Source organism: Phoxinus phoxinus (genome assembly GCF_949152265.1).
Source record: "Phoxinus phoxinus genome assembly, chromosome: 15".
NCBI classification, from domain to species: domain Eukaryota; kingdom Metazoa; phylum Chordata; class Actinopteri; order Cypriniformes; family Leuciscidae; genus Phoxinus; species Phoxinus phoxinus.
In genome coordinates this window covers 18,223,489-18,242,902 of record NC_136890.1, presented here as the reverse complement: position 1 = coordinate 18,242,902, position 19,414 = coordinate 18,223,489, and the positions used below count along the sequence as shown (strand labels likewise).

The 19,414-nt window shown below is 35.7% G+C and overlaps 2 protein-coding genes across 2 annotated transcripts; one reads left to right on the top strand and one right to left on the bottom strand.

Annotated features, from left to right (window-relative positions):
* Positions 1–284: 284 nt before the first annotated feature.
* On the top strand, positions 285–5,939 carry p2rx4b (purinergic receptor P2X, ligand-gated ion channel, 4b). Its single transcript, XM_079638505.1, has 12 exons — positions 285–545; positions 1,460–1,607; positions 1,743–1,814; positions 1,891–1,963; positions 2,044–2,140; positions 2,227–2,307; positions 2,497–2,638; positions 5,022–5,158; positions 5,250–5,343; positions 5,432–5,497; positions 5,589–5,693; positions 5,807–5,939. The coding sequence occupies exons 1-12, from the start codon at positions 406–408 to the stop codon at positions 5,840–5,842; spliced, it is 1,191 nt and encodes a 396-aa protein (XP_079494631.1). The 5' UTR covers positions 285–405; the 3' UTR covers positions 5,843–5,939.
* Positions 5,920–17,861, bottom strand: p2rx7 (purinergic receptor P2X, ligand-gated ion channel, 7). The gene is made up of 14 exons (XM_079638504.1): positions 17,807–17,861; positions 13,074–13,289; positions 12,727–12,874; positions 11,541–11,612; positions 11,305–11,377; positions 11,029–11,122; positions 10,726–10,806; positions 10,402–10,543; positions 9,480–9,616; positions 9,312–9,402; positions 9,161–9,226; positions 8,986–9,090; positions 8,750–8,857; positions 5,920–7,440 (listed from the first exon to the last, which is right to left on the bottom strand). The coding sequence occupies exons 2-14, from the start codon at positions 13,190–13,192 to the stop codon at positions 6,889–6,891; spliced, it is 1,788 nt and encodes a 595-aa protein (XP_079494630.1). The 5' UTR covers positions 13,193–13,289; positions 17,807–17,861; the 3' UTR covers positions 5,920–6,888.
* Between the last annotated feature and the right edge of the window lie 1,553 nt (positions 17,862–19,414).

Sequence of the window (19,414 nt, the reverse complement as noted above, 5' to 3'; positions counted from 1 at the left end):
TAAGTTTATAATTTTGTATACTCTATTTATCGGTCATACTAAATGAGCTGTCAAGTACTAAGATGTACTACAGTGAAGACACATCTCAGTGCATTTTCTGTTATAATTATAGCATATAAGGTGTTCAGGAGCTGTTGGTCATTGCAGAGAGGATTCAACCACTTGATTTTCATAGGTATTGCATGGTTATAGACATTGGCTTGCAAATGGTACCGTTTAACCAAATACATGCAGATGGCTAGCAGTGCTTATCTTAACACGCTTGTATGATAATAAGAAATGACCGTACATTCAAAGCATGTGTCAATTCTTTTGAGAAGTGTAGTACATATCAGGCTACAGGAAGACGCAGTGTTCTGACCTTACATCAAGTACTGTTGTTTCATAGTGGACATTTCTTCAGCAATGGGCTCCAAGTGCAGCTGTTGTGCTTGCCACCTCTGTCTTTTTGAATATCAAACACCTGTAATGCTGGTTATTCGTAGCAAAAGATTAGGATTCCTCTTCAGACTGATAGAGTTGTTGATCATCGCCTATGTAGTCGTGTGAGTATATTTTTAGATAATTCATAGCCTTATTGCACTTCAAAAGAAATATTGAAACAAACAAATCTACTTGTATTCATTTCATTTTTAAGTCACTGTGAATAAGAATGTAATTTGATTTAATTTTAACGGGGTGTCCATTCCTGCTCCAGGAGGGCCAGCATCATGCAGAGTTTAGCTCCAACCAGCTCTAACACTCTTACCTCCAGGAGCAGGTTTGGACGCCCCTGAATTAGAGCTTGACAAGCCTATTGTTGTACAGTACTGTGCAAAAGTCTTAGGCACGGTAGTATTTTCACCCAAACATTTTTTTTAAGCCAGTTATCTTTAGCTGTAGTGTTAAAGTATACATTTCCAAACATGCATTTTGCCAATAATTGTAATAATCCAGTGAGATTACCTAAATCAAATCAATATTTGGTGTGTGTGACCACCCTTTAAGTTTAAAACAGTTTTTGTCCTAGGTGGACTTGCACATAGTTTTTCAGTTAGCTTTGCTGGAAAGTTTCTTCATCTGCCTTCGAGACATTGCTGCAGTTATTCTGGATTTAGTCTGTCTCAGTTTCTTCATGTGATCACAGACAGACACGATCATAGTGAGATCAGATCTTCGTGTGGAGCACCGGCTGTTGTCAGACTCCTTACAATTAATCCTTACGATTATTACAATTAATGGCAAAAGGAATGTTTGGAAATGTAAACTGATAAATGTAAAAATGTAAACTTTCCTACTGACACACTACAGAAAAATTTATAAATCAAAACCATTTTCTTGGGGGTTAAAATAATAACGTGCCTAAGGCTTTTGCACAGTACTGTTTATTACTTACACATTTAAGCGTGTCATGTTCTCCGTGAAATTCAATGCAGTCTTGGCTGTTCAGGGTAACTCCATATCTGTACACTTTTTAAAGATATGTCTGCTGGTATCAGCGTGCTTACCAGGACCAAGACTCAGTGATCAGCTCAGTAAGCACCAAGGTGAAAGGAAACATTTTGACCAATTCATCCGTTGAGGGAGTTCATGTTTGGGACGTATCTGAATATGTCATCCCACCCCAGGTATCTAATATGTTTGACAGAACCCATTGCAGACGAAATACAGTGGTTTCTCTGTAAAAATACAGTTAATTTGTTTGTCCAAAAGAAATTAATCCCACATTCAAGCATTCTTCTTTTTTTTTTTGATGGTGGTAGGGTGAAAACTCTTTCTTCGTGTTAACAAATATGATTGTCACTCCTGGCCAGACCCAGAGCAGCTGTCCTGAGGTACGATAAAACATTTGCATATGTCCACTCACACATGACCGTTGCACTTTGCATTATGAATGATTCCTTTTTACAGATTCCAAGTGAATTCACTAATTGTAAATCAGACAGTGATTGCAAAGAGGGATTCAATGAAATCCGTGGCAATGGTGAGTTTTCATGTTCTGCATAATGCTGCACAATATTAGAGATGTAAGACACAAAGCAATCTCTGTGATCCCCCTCGCAGGTGTTCAGACTGGCCGATGTGTACAATACTCGGATACAATCAAAACCTGTGAGGTGATGTCATGGTGTCCACTTGAAAATGATACCATCATTCCAAAGTGAGTTTGTTTAGTAAAAGTGAACAAGTTTGATGCCATTTGCACAATTGAAACTGGGAATATTAAAATAGTTTATGATCGTACAGACCTGCTCTTCTAAGTGCAGCGGAGGACTTCACAGTGCTCATCAAAAACAACATACAATATCCAAAGTTCAGTTTCAGGAAGTAAGTTCATTCATTTGTAGGTCATGCACTTTACTCATAGATGAACAGAAACAACATGGTAACATTAAGGTAATCATTTAAATCTAAGGTATTCAATGATGACTGGTTGAGAGAGAAACATTATTTTAAATTCAAATTTGAGCTTTGTGAATTTGATCCTTTCAATGTCATGTTTTGTGTTATTTCTAGGCGAAACATTCTGCATCACATCAACTCCACATACTTAAAAAACTGCACGTTTAATCGTAAAACAGACCCACACTGTCCTATTTTCCGTCTGGGGGACATTGTAACCGAGGCCGGAGAAGACTTCAGCGTCATTGCTCTTAAGGTCTGTATCTTCAATAATGCTATACAGTTGTAATCAAAAGTATTCAACCCCTATTGCAAATCAGGTTTATTGGCATTCAGTCTGTAAACTAAAGTAATTGAAATAGCTCAACACAAATGTTTCAAGTGGTTTCCCCAAATTCAACTGAACACTGCAACTTTTAATGGCTTCCGCAGTCTAAAAAGTATTCAACCCCCTGAATAGACAACAGCACACATCTGCAATACAGGTGTTGTCTCGAGCACACCTGATGCAAACTAATCACAGGCTTCATTAGTTGCACCAGGTGTGCTTGAGCTAGAACACATGAAATACCTGAACTGGCTAGGTTTGTTGAGTGTCACGTTTGACTGCATGTTAGAAGTCAAAAGAATGGTCCAAATAGTTAAGAGAATACAGTCAGGTCCATAAATATTGGGACATCAACACAATTCTAATCTTTTTGGCTCTTTACACCACCACAATGGATTTGAAAGGAAACGAACAAGATGTGCTTTAACTGCAGACTTTCAGCTTTAATTTGAGGGTATTTACATCCAAATCAGGTGAACGGTGTAGGAATTACAACAGTTTGTATATGTGCCTCCCACTTTTTAAAGGACCAAAAGTAATGGGACAATTGGCTGCTCAGCTGTTCCATGGCCATGTGTGTGTTATTCCCTCATTATCCCATTTACAAGGAGCAGATAAAAGTTCCAGAGTTCATTTCAAGTGTGTTATTTGCATTGGGAATTTGTTGCTGTCAACTCTCACTATGAGATCCAAAGAGCTGGCACTATCAGTGAAGCAAGCCATCATTAGGCTGAAAAAACAACAAAAAGAAAGAACGCACCGGTGAGCTCAGCAACACCAAAAGACCCGGAAGACCACGGAAAACAACTGTGTTGGATGACCGAAGTATTCTTTCCCTGGTGAAGAAAACACCCTTCACAACAGTTGGCCAGATCAAGAACACTCTCCAGGAGGTAGGTGTATGTGTGTCAAAGTCAACAATCAAGAGAAGACTTCACCAGAGTGAATACAGAGGGTTCACCACAAGATGTAAACCATTGGTGAGCCTCAAAAACAGGAAGGCCATATTAGAGTTTGCCAAACAACATCTAAAAAAGCCTTCACAGTTCTGGAACAACATCCTATGGACAGATGAGACAAAGATCAACTTGTACCAGAGTGATGGGAAGAGAAGAGTATGGAGAAGGAAAGGAACTGCTCATGATCCAAAGCATACCATCTCATGGTGCATGGTGTTGGTAGTGTCATGGCGTGGGCATGTATGGCTTCCAATGGAACTGGTTCTCTTGTATTTATTGATGATGTGACTGCTGACAAAAGTAGCAGGATGAATTCTGAAGTGTTTCGGGCAATATTATCTGCTCATATTCAGCCAAATGCTTCAGAACTCATTGGACGGCGCTTCACAGTGCAGATGGACAATGACCCGAAGCATATGCGAAAGCAACCAAAGAGATTTTTAAGGGAAAGAAGTGGAATGTTATGCAATGGCCAAGTCAATCACCTGACCTGAATCCGATTGAGCATGCATTTCACTTGCTGAAGACAAAACTGAAGGGAAAATGCCCCAAGAACAAGCAGGAACTGAAGACCGTTGCAGTAGAGGCCTGGCAGAGCATCACCAGGGATGAAACCCAGCGTCTGGTGATGTCTATGCGTTCCAGACTTCAGGCTGTAATTGACTGCAAAGGATTTGCAACCAAGTATTAAAAAGTGAAAGTTTAATTTATGATTGTTAATCTGTCCCATTACTTTTGGTCCCTTAAAAAGTGGGAGGCACATATACAAACTGTTGTAATTCCTACACCGTTCACCTGATTTGTATGTAAATACCCTCAAATTAAAGCTGAGGGTCTGCAGTTAAAGCACATATTGTGCACATCTTCATTTCATTTCAAATCCATTGTGGTGGTGTATAGAGCCAAAAAGATTAGAATTGTGTCGATGTCCCAATATTTATGGCCCTGACTGTATATCTTCCGGCCTTCACAAACAAGGAACAGGATACAAACAAGGAACAGGATACAAAAAGATAGCGAAGGCAATAAATGTTCCTAGAGACACTGTTGGAAGCATAGGCCACAACACGTTTAAAGATAAAGGAACAGTGGGTAAACTATACGTGGACGGGGCAGAAAAAGGAAGCTATCAATAGTTGCCACCAGATTTATGAGAAGGCACAGGTTCAGAAAAACCCTTGAGTGACTGCAAAAAGACCTGCAGTAAGAGTTGGTGGCAACAGGCACTGTGGTTCCAGCTTGGACAGTAGCGCGTAGCATAAGAGACTTCATTCAAAAACCAATATTGTATTTATTTTTAGTATTTTACTTTTTTTTTTACTTGTAATTGACAGTGTGTTTTAATGTTAAAGGGTGGTATTATAGGGATTTTCATTGACTGGAGTTGTAACTTGGACTTCTCAGAACACTTCTGCATTCCAAAATATTCTTTCAGCAGACTGGACAACAAAAATCCTGAAAATAACGTTGCCCCTGGCAACAATTTCCGGTACATTGAATTTTTTTTTTTTTTATTGTAACATTTTGTATCTAAAGCTATCTTTATTTCTATTGGATACCAATTTTGTACTTTCCCACAGATATGCTAAATATTATAAAAACAATGAAAGCATTGAAACACGGACATTGATAAAGGGCTTTGGAATCCGCTTTGATGTGATGGTGTTTGGGAAGGTTTGTCTGCTGGTCTCTAAAGCATGATATAATAACCAGCATCTTAGTCAACCTTCAGATTAGCTTACTCTGTCTTTTGTCTCTTTAGGCTGGTAAATTCCATATTGTGCCCACTATTGTGAATCTTGGGGCCACTCTTGCCTTTCTTAGCTTGGTAAGCACTAGTTTTTTTTTGTTTTTTTCACCTATTTGAGTAAAATGGCTTTAAATCAAGTATTTTTATATTGTTCCTGAATTTCTCCCAGGTGACTGCTGTTTGTGACTGGTTCATGCTTACTTGTATGAAGGACCGTGACTATGCCAAACATAAATTTATTCACCCGGACAAAAAAGGTGACGGTGTGCCACTGGTGAGTAAAAGTCCCTTCAATTGTTCTAAATGATTTATTTATTGTTTTACAAAATTATATATATATAATAAAAAATTTTTTACTAGATACTAAAAATATTTTTACTGTTATAGAGCTCCATGGAGAGCACCTCATATGGAACTCCATGATGGAATGGACTGGACACTTTCACTGCACTTAAAACCATCAGCTTCAATTATGCTCTTGTATTTTTTTTTTTCACACACTAGGTTAATTCAATTCAATTCAAATTTATTTGTATAGCGCTTTTCACAATACATATTGTTTCAAAGCGGCTTTACAGAAAATGCATTTCAGAAATGTACATACAAAAATACAGTTAGTTAATCATGTATAAATTTAGGGCATAACATATCGCCGGCGTTGGGTCGTCTCTTACTTAGGCTACCATTCAAAAGTTAGGGGTTGGTAAGTTTTTTTTGTATATATTTTTGAAAGTCTCTTAAACTCAATAAGGCTGCATTTCTTTGATCAAAAATACAGAAAAACTACATTATTCTAAAATATTATTACAATTTAAATCCTGTAGTGGCAGCTGAGTTTTCAGCATCATTAATCAGTCTTTGGTGTCACATGATCCTTAAAAAAAAAAATCAATCGAATATACTGATTTGAATATTATTTAATACTTATACTATTATACTCAAGAAAAATTTATTTATTATTATCAATGTTGAAAACAGTTGTGCCGCTTAATATTTTTGCGATAGGCCTATATTATGCAGCACATCATTTTGATCAATTAAATGCATCCTTCCTAAATAAAAGTATTAATTTATTAAAAAAATAAAATAAAGAAATCTTACTGACCAAAGTAATCTTTGATCTTACTGACCAAACTTTTGAACAGTAATGTATACTACATTTTATTTATCACATTTGATTAATACATGTAGTGTAAATCATTAGTAAACCAGTTCGGCTGTACATGCTTGACCTTTTTTTTTTTTTTTACTTCAAAGGCATCGGTGTTAGTAAATACTTAATGACATGATCATGTTTTTGTGGTTAATATAATAAATAGTTTGTTTGCTTTGCAGGTTAAAATTGTAAAAATGACCAATCATATTCTGTATTATTGATTGTAGTAGTTAGTTTCATTCCCTTTTATGCATAATCATAATCATTGTCTTGAATTGAATTGAATATCTAATCATAAAATGAATAAAGTCTGTTATCTGTTGAATTTTGGCTGAGATGGTACGGCCTGATAAAGTCTAAGGCCACTGTATTTCCCATCAGGGTTTGGGTATTCTGCTCTTATCCTCCATATGCAGCAACTGGGTATTACTGGAATAGCATCTCTGGGTGTGCTGTCACCAAACCGCCATCTGATGAATTGAACATAGGCCCCATGGCGCAGAGCCTCCTCTTGCAGCTCTGCAAGGGGATCCACATAGAACAAAGCGGTCTCCAGGACAGAGCGACTGACAACCAGTGTTGAAAAGAGCGGGGAGGAGGTTATGCAGCGCCCTTTTCCTGATCGACAGCACAGCTGCTCCTGTAGGATGTCTGAAAGCCGGCAGCAGCCACACTGACACCAGGCCGGACACCCAGACTGTGACATCTCCAGTAATGGTGTATCTGTGCTCTGTCCGCTGCTGTGCCTTCTGGGAAGGTTTTCGTCTACCACAAGTCCAGCACCCTGGCCTTTCTTTACTGGCTCACTTCTGCTTTGGTCACACTGCAGAACACTCATCAGAGTCTTCATGCTCGCCAAATCATTCTGATAGAGAACAGACCAGGGCTATTATAAGTAACTAAGGGTACGTTTACACGATAACGATGTACTAAAAACGGGAAAAAAAATTCTTTGCGTTTTTTGCTTATAGATGACAATGTTGTTAAAACAATCCCTGTTCACATGGATCTGCGAAAAATGATTAAAAATGCTGTATTATGCATCCAGGCCAGTAGTTGGCGATGTAACTTTGTAAAGAAACACCACACCCCTATAGACTGAACACATAATATGCATGAGCATGACGTCTCTTTTCACAAATTCTCGTTTTTGTAATTTACACAGTGATAACGGCATCGTTTTAAAAAAAATTCAGGAATCAAAATTACGCATGTTCAGGCCCCCAAAACACCTTTGTTGTGTAAATAAACGGCCAAAACACATAAAATGTTTTCCGTTTTTAGTTGAAAATGGTATTGTGTAAACAGCCCCTAAAACCAAAATAATAAAAAACTTGAAAAAATAAACGTTAACTGAAATAAAATATTAAAGATAATAATTTATTTCAGCTAGTTGGTCAACATTTCTCATTTTCACTTGTAATAAAAAAAACTCAAACTAAATAGACATTACAATTTTTTTTAATGAAATTGGAAATAATTTAAATAAGAAATAATTAAAAATATTAATAAAAACGAATAGTATCTGACTGATAATTTAATTTGAGATATAATAAATTAATATAGTCCGACCAAAAAAATTTTTTTTTTGAAAACGAAAGTCATCATTTACTTACCCTAAGATTGTTCTAAACAAAAAACCTAGATACATGAATGAATTCAAAACAATTTCAGTACATACAGTACACTGACGCTTAAGAAAGCACTAAAGGATGTCAGCGAAATGGTTCATGCAGCTTGCTGATCATTTTCACTGTATTTTATAACACCATTTTCAGAATTTTAGCCATAAAATAATGATGGCAAACGAGTGTAAAAGATTAATTGATGGTGCACAGGATTTTGCCATTTACAATTTTACAATATTATTGCTTAAATAAGTTATTTTTCACCAAAACAACTATAGAGAACAGCACTTGGGAAATAATGGAGTGCTTGCTGACACTTCTGGGTGCTTTGTTAGTGTTAAAGTGAGTCAGAATGTATGTACTGCCATGTATTGAATTCATTGTGTTTTGTGGGGAAAAGTAAGTAATACAGGCTTGTAGTAAATGATGACAGACACTTTCTTTTTTGGATGAACTAGTCTTTAAAACTAAAATTATGCTTTATTTAGATATAAAAACAAGCATTCATTTACTGGCAAGTGTGATAATATAATTTGGGCATCTTACCTTGCGCTGGTGTAAGGAAAGGGGTTTCGTCTCCTGTAGTCTTTTCTTTCTGGATTTTTTCACCACCCTCAACTTGTCCTCATCCACAAATGACACACAAAGGAAGCACTGCAACAGACACATTACAACAAGTTAGATTCATACATACAGAATCCCAGTTACAGCTTGTGTAAAGCATTAACAGTGTGAACAATCTGCCATACAACAAACTGAGTCAGTGTTTTTAATGTGTTCACCTCTTCTCGGTCCTGAATGGCCTCAAACTTCCTCTCAATGTAGGTCTGCTTTGCCTCTTTGGAATAACAGCCGGTACCAATAAGCCAGTCCAGGAATATTGTTGTCTAAAGAAAACTCAATGGTAAATATTTCATTATTTTAAAATCACCATCTGAGGGCTTGAGGGTTACTCACGAGAGCATAATACGAGAGCGTGGATCCAATGTAGATGATTAGCTGAATGATGCTGAATTTTCCAGCCTGTGAAGAATATAGAGAGCACTATTTGTATGTCCTAAAATCCAAAGTGAACATGCAAAGTTATGATAACATAGGATAATCTCACCTTCCCAAACACCATCACATCAAACCTAATGCCATACATTTTAAAGAGCGTTCTCTGCTCCACACCATTCACTGTAGAGTATCTCGCAAACCTACAAATAACAATATCTTTAAGAAAGGACTGTTTAAGAGTTCACACACTTTTCAGTATGATTTCAGTTGTTCATACCTGAAGTTGAGCCCAGGGTACACGGTTCGGTTGCTTTCTTTTTCGTCCAAGCGACGGAATGAGTATTTGGGCAGACAGTTGTGAAAAAAGCGGTTCAGGTCACAGTCCCAGTTGATCTGGATCCCAATTACACCACCCTGTGAAGCAGATACATGGACAAGGCTATACGGCATGCTTTATAACTAAATTACACAAATACACTATCATTCATAAGTTTGGGGTCGGTAAGATTTTTCATTTTTTTAAATAAATTAATACTTTTAATCATTAAGGATGCATTAAATTGATCAAAGTTGGCAGTAAAGACTTATATAATGTTACAAAAGATTTGTATTTCAAACAAATGCTGTTCTTTTGAACTTTTTATTCATCAGAAAATCTGAAAAATTGTATTAGCTTCCTTCCACAAAACCATTAAGCAGGAACTGTTTTCAGCATTAATAATAATAAGAAATGTTTCTTCAGCACAAAATCAGCATATTAGAACTATTTATGAAAGTCCATGTGACCAGGGTTGTTATCACTAACTAACATTAACTAAAATAACTAAAACTAACAAAAAAAATCCATATAGATCTTTTTAACAATAATAAATAAAACTAAACTAAAATTGAAGTCAAAACAGAAAATATAAAAAATAAATATCTAATTAACAAAAACTATAATAGCAATGATACTAAATGAACACTGCATGTGACACTGAAGACTGGAGTAAAGACAGCTTTGCCATCATAGGAATAAATTACATTTTACAATATTTGAATAGCAAAGAGTTATTTTAACTTATACAAATATTTCACAATATTACTGTTTTGATCAGATAAATGCAGTCTTTTTTAGCTTTAGAGACTAGGCTTACTTTCATTTTAATTTTTTTTTAAACATTAGTGTATATTTTGTGCTTGGAACGAAAGGCATTTACCTCCACTGCCATCTCTGTAAAGTTCTCCTTGGCCTCACTCACAATGTCTCCCAAACGGAAAATGGGGCAGTATGGATTTTTGGAGTGGTTATAGGTGCAACCTTTAAGGTCAGTGTCTTTCATTTCAGGGAGGATGTTTCTTCTAAGACAAATAGATAAATGGATGCCTATATTATCAGTTTTTGAATAATGACCCTGGGCTTCCTTCTGGCTAGTATTTACTTCAAATACTGCTAACTGTTCATATATGCTTAAAGAATGTTAATGCACCAAATTTGTTCAGGAAATGTCACAGCATTTGCTACTGTACAACTTATGTACTACCTTATGTAATTAAAGGCTGGAAATCTGATGTTATTCTTGATCAGCACAGTGAAATTTTCTGCAGATGCTAAAACAGCAGGTCTGGGGAAACAAAAATGAAAGCCTGACATTAGAAAACATCCGCATACAGAATCTCAGTTTATGTAAAAGTGACAAATAAAAGTGTATGTTCCTCAAACAGGTTCCTTAAAGGTCTCTAACTGCAGTGTCAACAGTTTACTCCTTTAGCAGCATTTCTCTATTTCCAAATAGCTTTGCTGTCACAGTATGTTTAATGTAAAGTAGCATTGCACATTACAGCACCTGGGATTCTTCTTGTTCTCAATGGGGCACCAAGTTCTAACTTCACATGTTTTCCTCAGTATGTCCAACTTCACACAAGCACCTGTTTGAACACCTTAGAGGCAAACACAAGAACAGACATCAGATCATGGAAAGACTTCAGAGAATGGTTTAGGCTTTTACTGAAAAATAAAAAATACAGCTTGGGTAGTATTATTCAAATATTCAAAGAAATGATTGATTGCTCTGGCATTGAAATGTTTCCGCAACACAAATTGCATCTTCATATAACATTACCATGGTTATGTTGGTCAGACAACCCTTTCTCGCAGTCTTTGTCTAATCGACACAGCTTTCCATGTGGGGGGACCTGAAGTAGAACATATGAACATCTGCTGAATGGATTATATTTGGCTTATAAGGACAATGGAGATTGAATCATCACTAAATATAATGGGCCAAAATGGAAATAAATCTTTAAGACTTGAGATCTACTTCGTACTGCAACTGAAATAAAAATTAACTGCACTTACCTCTGGGCAATTACCTTGTTTTTGGTTCTTTGTGACTATGACATTTGTTGCGACAAAAAATGAGTTTTTTCCCTGCAAAAACAAAACAAAACAAGAACGACATTCCATTACTTTTTAACTTGTTTTCAAGAGTTATTGGAATACAAACCTAAATCTGCTTAATAACGTTTTTTTTGTGTGTGGTGACTGGAAAAACTGGAAGAACTGGAAGAGAGGGCAACTCTCTGAGAAAACAACGGTAATTAACATCTGAACTCTCTTGCTATATTAACATCCCCCATTTGAGAGACACGATCACACTTGAGTTGATCACCTCCCAATTTACAATTCTCTCCCTTCTCTATCTCGTCTCTCTCTCATGCTGAGATCACCTGAAATTCACCCAAACATCTATATGGTTTAATGTGAACAATTATCATACAACACTGTACATGTTTGGTATCATTTGGAATGTCTCAGTGCGACTGGTACAGAGGTCTCATCCCCAAAGAAGTAAAACAAAAGGTAGTTTTTAAGAGTTTAGAGATATATATTTCTTACAGAGGGTGTGTCTTCCAGGCAAATGGTATCCTGCCCTCAAAAGATGTAAACTCTGACTGCAAATTCCCATTGTTAGCAAATGTTTCCATGTGAAAGAAGTTTCTGTCTCAGTCTGAGCAGAGCCATAGTTTTCTCTACCACTCTGGGTCTACTTAAAGAAATGCAACAAGAGGCTCGGTGCGATTTGTAGTTAAAATCAGCTGCATGTGCTCAAGACACTCAGCAGCATCATGTCATTTCTAATGTCAGGTTTGCATCTTTTCTCTTTATTCCAGTCAGAGCATTTGAGGTTTTGTATTGATTATCTTTGAACTGATTATGTCATTGGCATGATACATTTACCTGACTAATATTAAACTGTTACATTTGTATTCATTCTGACTTACTCTGAAATTAGTAAATTAACTTAGATTAGTAGCCTACTAACGCCCGGTTTTGAGTGGAGCATAGCATAGGGCACACCAACTGCGATTTTATTTAATATTCTATGGCATTCTAACCTAAATGGAGTCAGATAAAAGTTTAATTTTGATTAAATTACTTTGCCAGTGCCACGATGAAAAGACAGTAACACGCAGTAAACCTTCACCCGCTTGTCGTTGGACCGAATGAAAAATAATAAAAGCCTAAATGGTGGTAGTGTTACCTGCGATAGTCCACTGTAGTCCACCACATCCCACACGACTTCGCCAATGTCTGGTATAGATATCTCTGCCACTCCCTTAACCTTTGTGGTGACAGAACTGACTACTAGATCATACTCTTGATATTCCTTATTCCATAACATCATGATACTGGAAAGTAAAGACATAAAAATGACTTGGTACTCCGAATGAATAATTCAAATTTCGTCAGTAACGTTACATAAGCACAGCATAACACGTGTAAATGACACACGCTATCACTGAATGTACATGAATGAGCTCTTGTTATTAAATAATCCGGGGGCGACAAGCATGAACAACAGCGGAGACAAACAGCTCAGAAACTTACCAAATGAACATCAAGATCGCTACGTTTAAGGTCCATTTCAGCGACCCAAGTCTGACGCTCTTGATTTTGACGAGTTTTTGTGTGTCATATTCACAGAGGTTTAGCAGTATGCAAGGCATGGCGGTGATTTGGTAAACACAAGGGAACTAGGGAAGAATGACTGCGGAGTGCAGCTGGGCTGAGCTCGCGTGGCGCAGAAGAAGGTCACATGGTCTTCTGAAAGACAGTTTAGGAGGAGGGAGAAATACAGGTGCTGGTCATATAGAATATCATCAAAAAGTTGATTTATTTCAAGAATTCAACTTAACAGGTGAAACTAATATATTATATAGACTCATTACATGCAAAGTGAAATATTTCAAGCCTTTATTTATTATAATTTTGATGATTATGGCTTACAGTTTATGAAACGCACGAAATCAAAATCCCAGAAAATTAGAATAATACATGAAATCACACTGTAATTACACAGTAATACCATGGTCATTGAACCAGGTTTTGGTTATTTTGGCAGTGTGGGGAGGTGCAAATCCTGCTGGAAAATGAAGGAAGCATGAAGTAGCCTACTCTGAAAATGTCCTGGTAGACGGCTGCGTTGATTTTTTTTTTTTTTTTTTTTTAATGAAAATATCAAGATTTACAGACAAACATGGCTGCATAAAATTCGTTTCTTCAGAATAGGATACAGAGAAAATATAGCCAGAGGGAGCAGCTCTTAATACAATCAGGCAATATATATGTAGTCTTAACAAACATAAGCATAATTCATAAAGGAAAATAAATATTCAAATAAACAAATTCATATAGATAAAGCAATGGTAAGAAATTAAAACATACAGGGATAATTCAGTCTTTGTTCAGCTATTTACCTCAGTTGGGAAGTGTTTGAGGGTTTCATTTTTTTTTTTTGCTTTAGGACCTTTCAGAGTTTTTAAGGATTTTATATACAGTTTAAATTCATTTAAAAAAACAATAAATTTGGGAGATGATTTCACAATCCTACATTTGTGGATGAAAAATTTAGCTAGACATAAAATTGTATTAGTACAGATCTCGTCACCCTTGCTTTGCAATATCAATCCAAACGTTATGTCATCTCTGGAAATAGAGGTTGGGAATGAAGACATCTGTTGCTTAACCCATTTGTGTATATCATGCCAAAATATCTGTATCACATTGCATGAGAAAAACACATGGTCCGTAGTTTCGACATCATTTTCACAGAATGTACATGTATTATCATCTATACCAAAGCGAAATCTCAGTAATTCTTTAGAGGGGTAAATGTTGTTCATTACTTTGAAGTGTGTTTCTTTCACTTTGGGAGGTATAGGGAGTGTTCGATACATTGTTCTTAGTTTAGTAATTGAATCTTTATCAAAAAAATTTAGGATGTTATTTTTATTTTGTCTTTCAGGGTAAAGGTATTCAGTAAAACAATTTCTGATAAAGTGGTTAGTACATTTTTTATCCAGAACAAAGATCCCTTGAATTGATAGTGGGGCCAATTGTGGTTGTATTGGGTAATATGCCAAAATGTTTCTTATCAGAAAGACAAATTCTTGGGGTAGTGCTCTATGTAATTTAGTAAAGTCTGATTTTAATGGTTTGAAATTATGTTTGATGCAAAATTGTTCATAATTTAAAAAAATTCCGTTGGTATTCATTAAGTCGGCTATGGACCATATATTTCTCCCATACCAATCTTCAAAGAACAGAGATCTGTTGCGGTGCAGAATAAATCTGTTGTTCCAGAGTACAGATGTGTGAGGTGAGAAGTTGTGTACATATAACATTTTCCAATACAAGAGTATTTGTCTGTGAAACTCTGACAATGATATAGGTAATTTGTTCACATTAAAGTCCACTCTAAGAAGAAATTCTAAACCTCCCATTTTCTTGAATAAGGACTTTGGAATACAATACCAAAAGGAGTTACTGTGTTTGATCCAAGATTTTAACCAATTTATTTTTTAAGGTTCCATTAAGGCAGTCAAAATCAATAACTTTTAGACCTCCATCCTTTGTGTCTTTAACCATACTGCTTTTCTTCATATAATGTGGTCTGTTTCTCCAAATGAAGTTTAGGTTGATTTGGTTGATAGATTTAATCAATTTGTTTGGAATGGCATTGGAATAGGCTGGGTAAATACATCTCGATAGACATTCCATCTTAGTTAGGTAAATTCGACCTAGTATTGATAGGTCCCTCTGTAGCCATATATTTAGTCTTGACTTGCATTCTTTAATTTTATTTTCTACATTCAGAAGTTGGTTTTGTTTTTGGTCCTTGGAAAGGTAAATCCCCAGGTATTTAATTTCTGATTTAATAGGGATATTACAGATGTCTTTGAGTGAAGTGTCGTGTACAGCCAGCAATTCACACGTTTTTAAGTTTAATGTTAGGCCTGATGCAGAATTTTTCAATTTTGGTAATAGTTGAGGAAACTTGGTATCTATCTTTTCAGAAAATTGTTGTGTCATCTGCTAGTTGGCTGATTATTATGTCTGTGCCAAGTACATTAAGTTTTTTAATATCATTACAGTTTTTAATATAAATTGCTAGCATTTCTGTGGCTATGATGAACAGGTATGGTGAGATGGGGCAACCTTGAGGAATACCCACATTAATCTTGAAGCTTGGGGTGGTACCACTAGGTAATAGGACACAGCTACTAATATCTCGATATAATCCACCAACCAATTCTCTAAACCTGACTCCAAAGCCAAAGTGTTCGAGCACCGAAAGAATAAATGGATGCTCCACAGAGTCAAATGCTTTATAGAAGTCTAGAAAGAGAAGGAAACCATCATCCTCAATTTGGCTTCTATACTCAATGATGTCCATTACCAATCCTATGTTATTATGGATTGACCTTCCTTTTAAGAATCCTGATTGTGTATCTGCAATAAGATCCGAAATCCCTGTTTGAAGACGAGAAGTGAAGATGTAAGTTAGGAGTTTGTAGTCTGAATTTCTGAGTGTAATGGGTCTTCTGTTGTCTATAATTCTGGGATCTTTCCCAAGTTTTGGAATTGAGATAATAACCCCATGTCTCATTGTTGGTGGAAGTACACATGTTTCAAATATTTCGGTAAAAACTAGTAGCAGCAGGTCTCTTAAATCTACCCAAAAATGTCTGTAAAAGTCACCTGTGAGACCGTCAGACCAAGGGGCTTTGTTAAGAGAGAGACGACCAATTACTGCGTCAAGTTCTATCATTGTTATTTGATTATCACATGTTTGTTTGAGGGCATCCTCTACTTTGGGAATATGTTTAGCTATATCCTGAAAAAAAAAATTGACAGTCCACTTTAGAAAATTTAGAGCTATATAGCTGGCTATAGAATTTCCAGATTTCTGAAGAGATCAATTTTTCATCTGTGACTTCATTATTATTAACCATCAGGGATCTGATGCTATTTTTGTCCTGTCTTCTTTTTTCCAGACCACAGCTGAATTTTTTTCCCCCTCCTCTATCCACTTAGCTCTGGATCTAATGAAGGCCCCTTGGGCCTTACGACTGTAAATTTCATCTAGTTTAGGTTGGAGGTTTAATATCTTCTGTCTATCGTCTTCAGTTGGGTTTGGCCTATTGCAGTACTTATTTAACTGATTAATAAAGTCTACTTCTTGTTTTTCACTATCTTTTTTAATAATTTTACTGAATGAGATGGTAAATTGGCGTATTTTATATTTTAGGAATTCCCACTTTTGGTAGCTGTTGTTAGCTCCTCAGAATTGGCGTTTTCTTGAATTAATAATTTGATTTTTTGGCAGTATAGTCATTATTTTTGAGCAGACTGGAATTGAACATCCAATATGTGTGTGAATGGACATTGTTGTCATTGGGTCTGATCTGTAGTAAAATAACACTATGGTCTGTTAGTGGTGCAGCAGAAATATCAGAGCTAATATTATAAAAAAGTAAATGATTTGCAATTAACCAGTGATCAATTCTGGATTTATAATTGTGGCTTGAGCTAAACCAGGAGTATTTAGATATTTCTGGGTTTAAGTGCCTCCAAGTATCAACCAAATTATGTTTTTCGCAAAAGTTTGTGAATAAGGCGTTTGGATGACTTGCAGAATACCTGCAAGGATATTTATCAAAGAAATCATCATGAACTAGGTTTAGATCACCTCCAATGATGATGTTATCAGTTGAGTGTGTTAATTTGAGATTGTCTAATTGTAAGCCAATTTGTTCAAGTAGGTTTCGGTTTTCTCTGCTGATGTTATAGCCATAAATGTTGACTAAGATGAATTTCAGACCATCAATGTTTATGATAAGAATCAGCCAGTGACCAAACTCATCTGCCATATGGGATACAATATGACCTTTGAAGTTATTTAGGAGAATGGCGACTCCTGCTGACCTTGTAGTGCCATGGCTAAAGTAAGCTTCATCTCCCCATTGTTTAGACCTATTTTTTACAGTCTATGGTTTAGACCAAAATATAACATCATCAACCTTAGAATGTGTTTCCTGCAAAAAAAAAAATATGACTTCTTCCCTTTACAAAATAAGAAAAAACTTTTTCTCTTTGTCATGTCTCTTAAACCCCTTGCATTAACAGAAATTAGAAATATGTTAGGCCTACTCTTTAAACTGAACATAGAACAAAAACAAACAAACAATCAACAATGGATTGCTGAACTTAAAACAATAGTCGAAGTTTCATATATAATAGTAGCAAAACCCTGAGGATACGTTTTTACTCAAACTTACTTGATTTCGGGATTCAAAAACCCTGGATAGTTGTGTCTATGGTAAGATTTTTTGTGATAGAAATCAAGGTCCCAGAGTCTGGAGGAAGAGAGGAGAGGCACAGAATCCACGTTGCTTGAAGTCCAGTGTAAAGTTTCCACAGTCAGTGATGGTTTGGGGTGCCATGTCATCTGCTGGTGTTGGTCCACTGTGTTTTCTGAGGTCCAAGGTCAACGCAGCCGTCTACCAGGAAGTTTTAGAGCACTTCATGCTTCCTGCTGCTGACCAACTTTATGGAGATACAGATTTCATTTTCCAACAGGACTTGGCACCTGCACACACAGTGCCAAAGCTACCAGTACCTGGTTTAAGGACCATGGTATCCCTGTTCTTAATTGGCCAGCAAACTCGCCTGACCTTAACCCTACATAAAATCTATGGGGTATTGTGAAGAGGAAGATGTGATACGCCAGACCCAACACTGCAGAAGAGCTGAAGGCCACTATCAGAGCAACCTGGCTCTCATAACACCTGAGCAGTGCCACAGACTGACCGACTCCATGCCACGCCATTGCGGCAGTAATTCAGGCAAAAGGAGCCGCAACTAAGTATTGAGTGCTGTACATGCTCATGCTTTTCATGTTCATACTTTTCAGTTGGCCAGCATTTCTAAAAATCCTTTTTTTGTATTGGTCTTAAGTAATATTCAAATTTTCTGAGATACTGAATTTGGGATTTTCATTAGTTTTCAAATTAATCAGTTCATCAGTAATCAAAATTAAAAGAAATAAACATTTGTATCAGTCTGTGTGTAATGAATGAATATAATATACAAGTTTCACTTTTTGAATGGAATTACTTAATTAAATAAACTTTTTCATGATATTCTAATTATATGACCAGCACCTTACTTTTCAAGAGACAAAAGTCATTTATATTTACATTTTCATTTCGGAAGTATGCCGCCGTTTTTAAAGATAATTTAAATATATTCTCCAAAAAAAAAAAAAAAAAAAAAATATATATATATATATTTATTTATATATATAATTATATTTAATTTCTATATTTAATTTAATTTCCGTTCAATTTCATTTTCATATACAAACTACATTTTAACATAAATAAACGTAAGATGCAAAATGTATTAAAATTTAATTTATATTTTAATATATTTTTATTGCATTTTCATCTCACACTACCATTCACAGTGGCCCCAAAAAAATAAAGAACCTGATGAATATATGATATTTCTGCCAAAAATAAATAAAATAAAATAAAATAAAATAAAATATTGAATAATGAAATAATATTCTCAACAACACTACCGTTCAAAAGTTGTTGGTAAGATTATTGTTTTTGAAAGAAGTCTCTTATGCAGGCTGCATTTATCTAAACAAAAATACCATTATTATGTATAAGTAATAGGCCTATTGCAAAATGTAAAATAACTGTTTTCTATTTTAATATATTTTATTTATATCTCTAAAGACTTTTCTAAAGACAAAGTCACATGATCCTTCAGAAATCATTCTAATATGCTAATTTGATGCTCAAGAAATATAAGAAATATCATCAATGTTAAAAACATTTGTGCTGCTTAATATTTTTTTGTGGAAAGAAGATAGA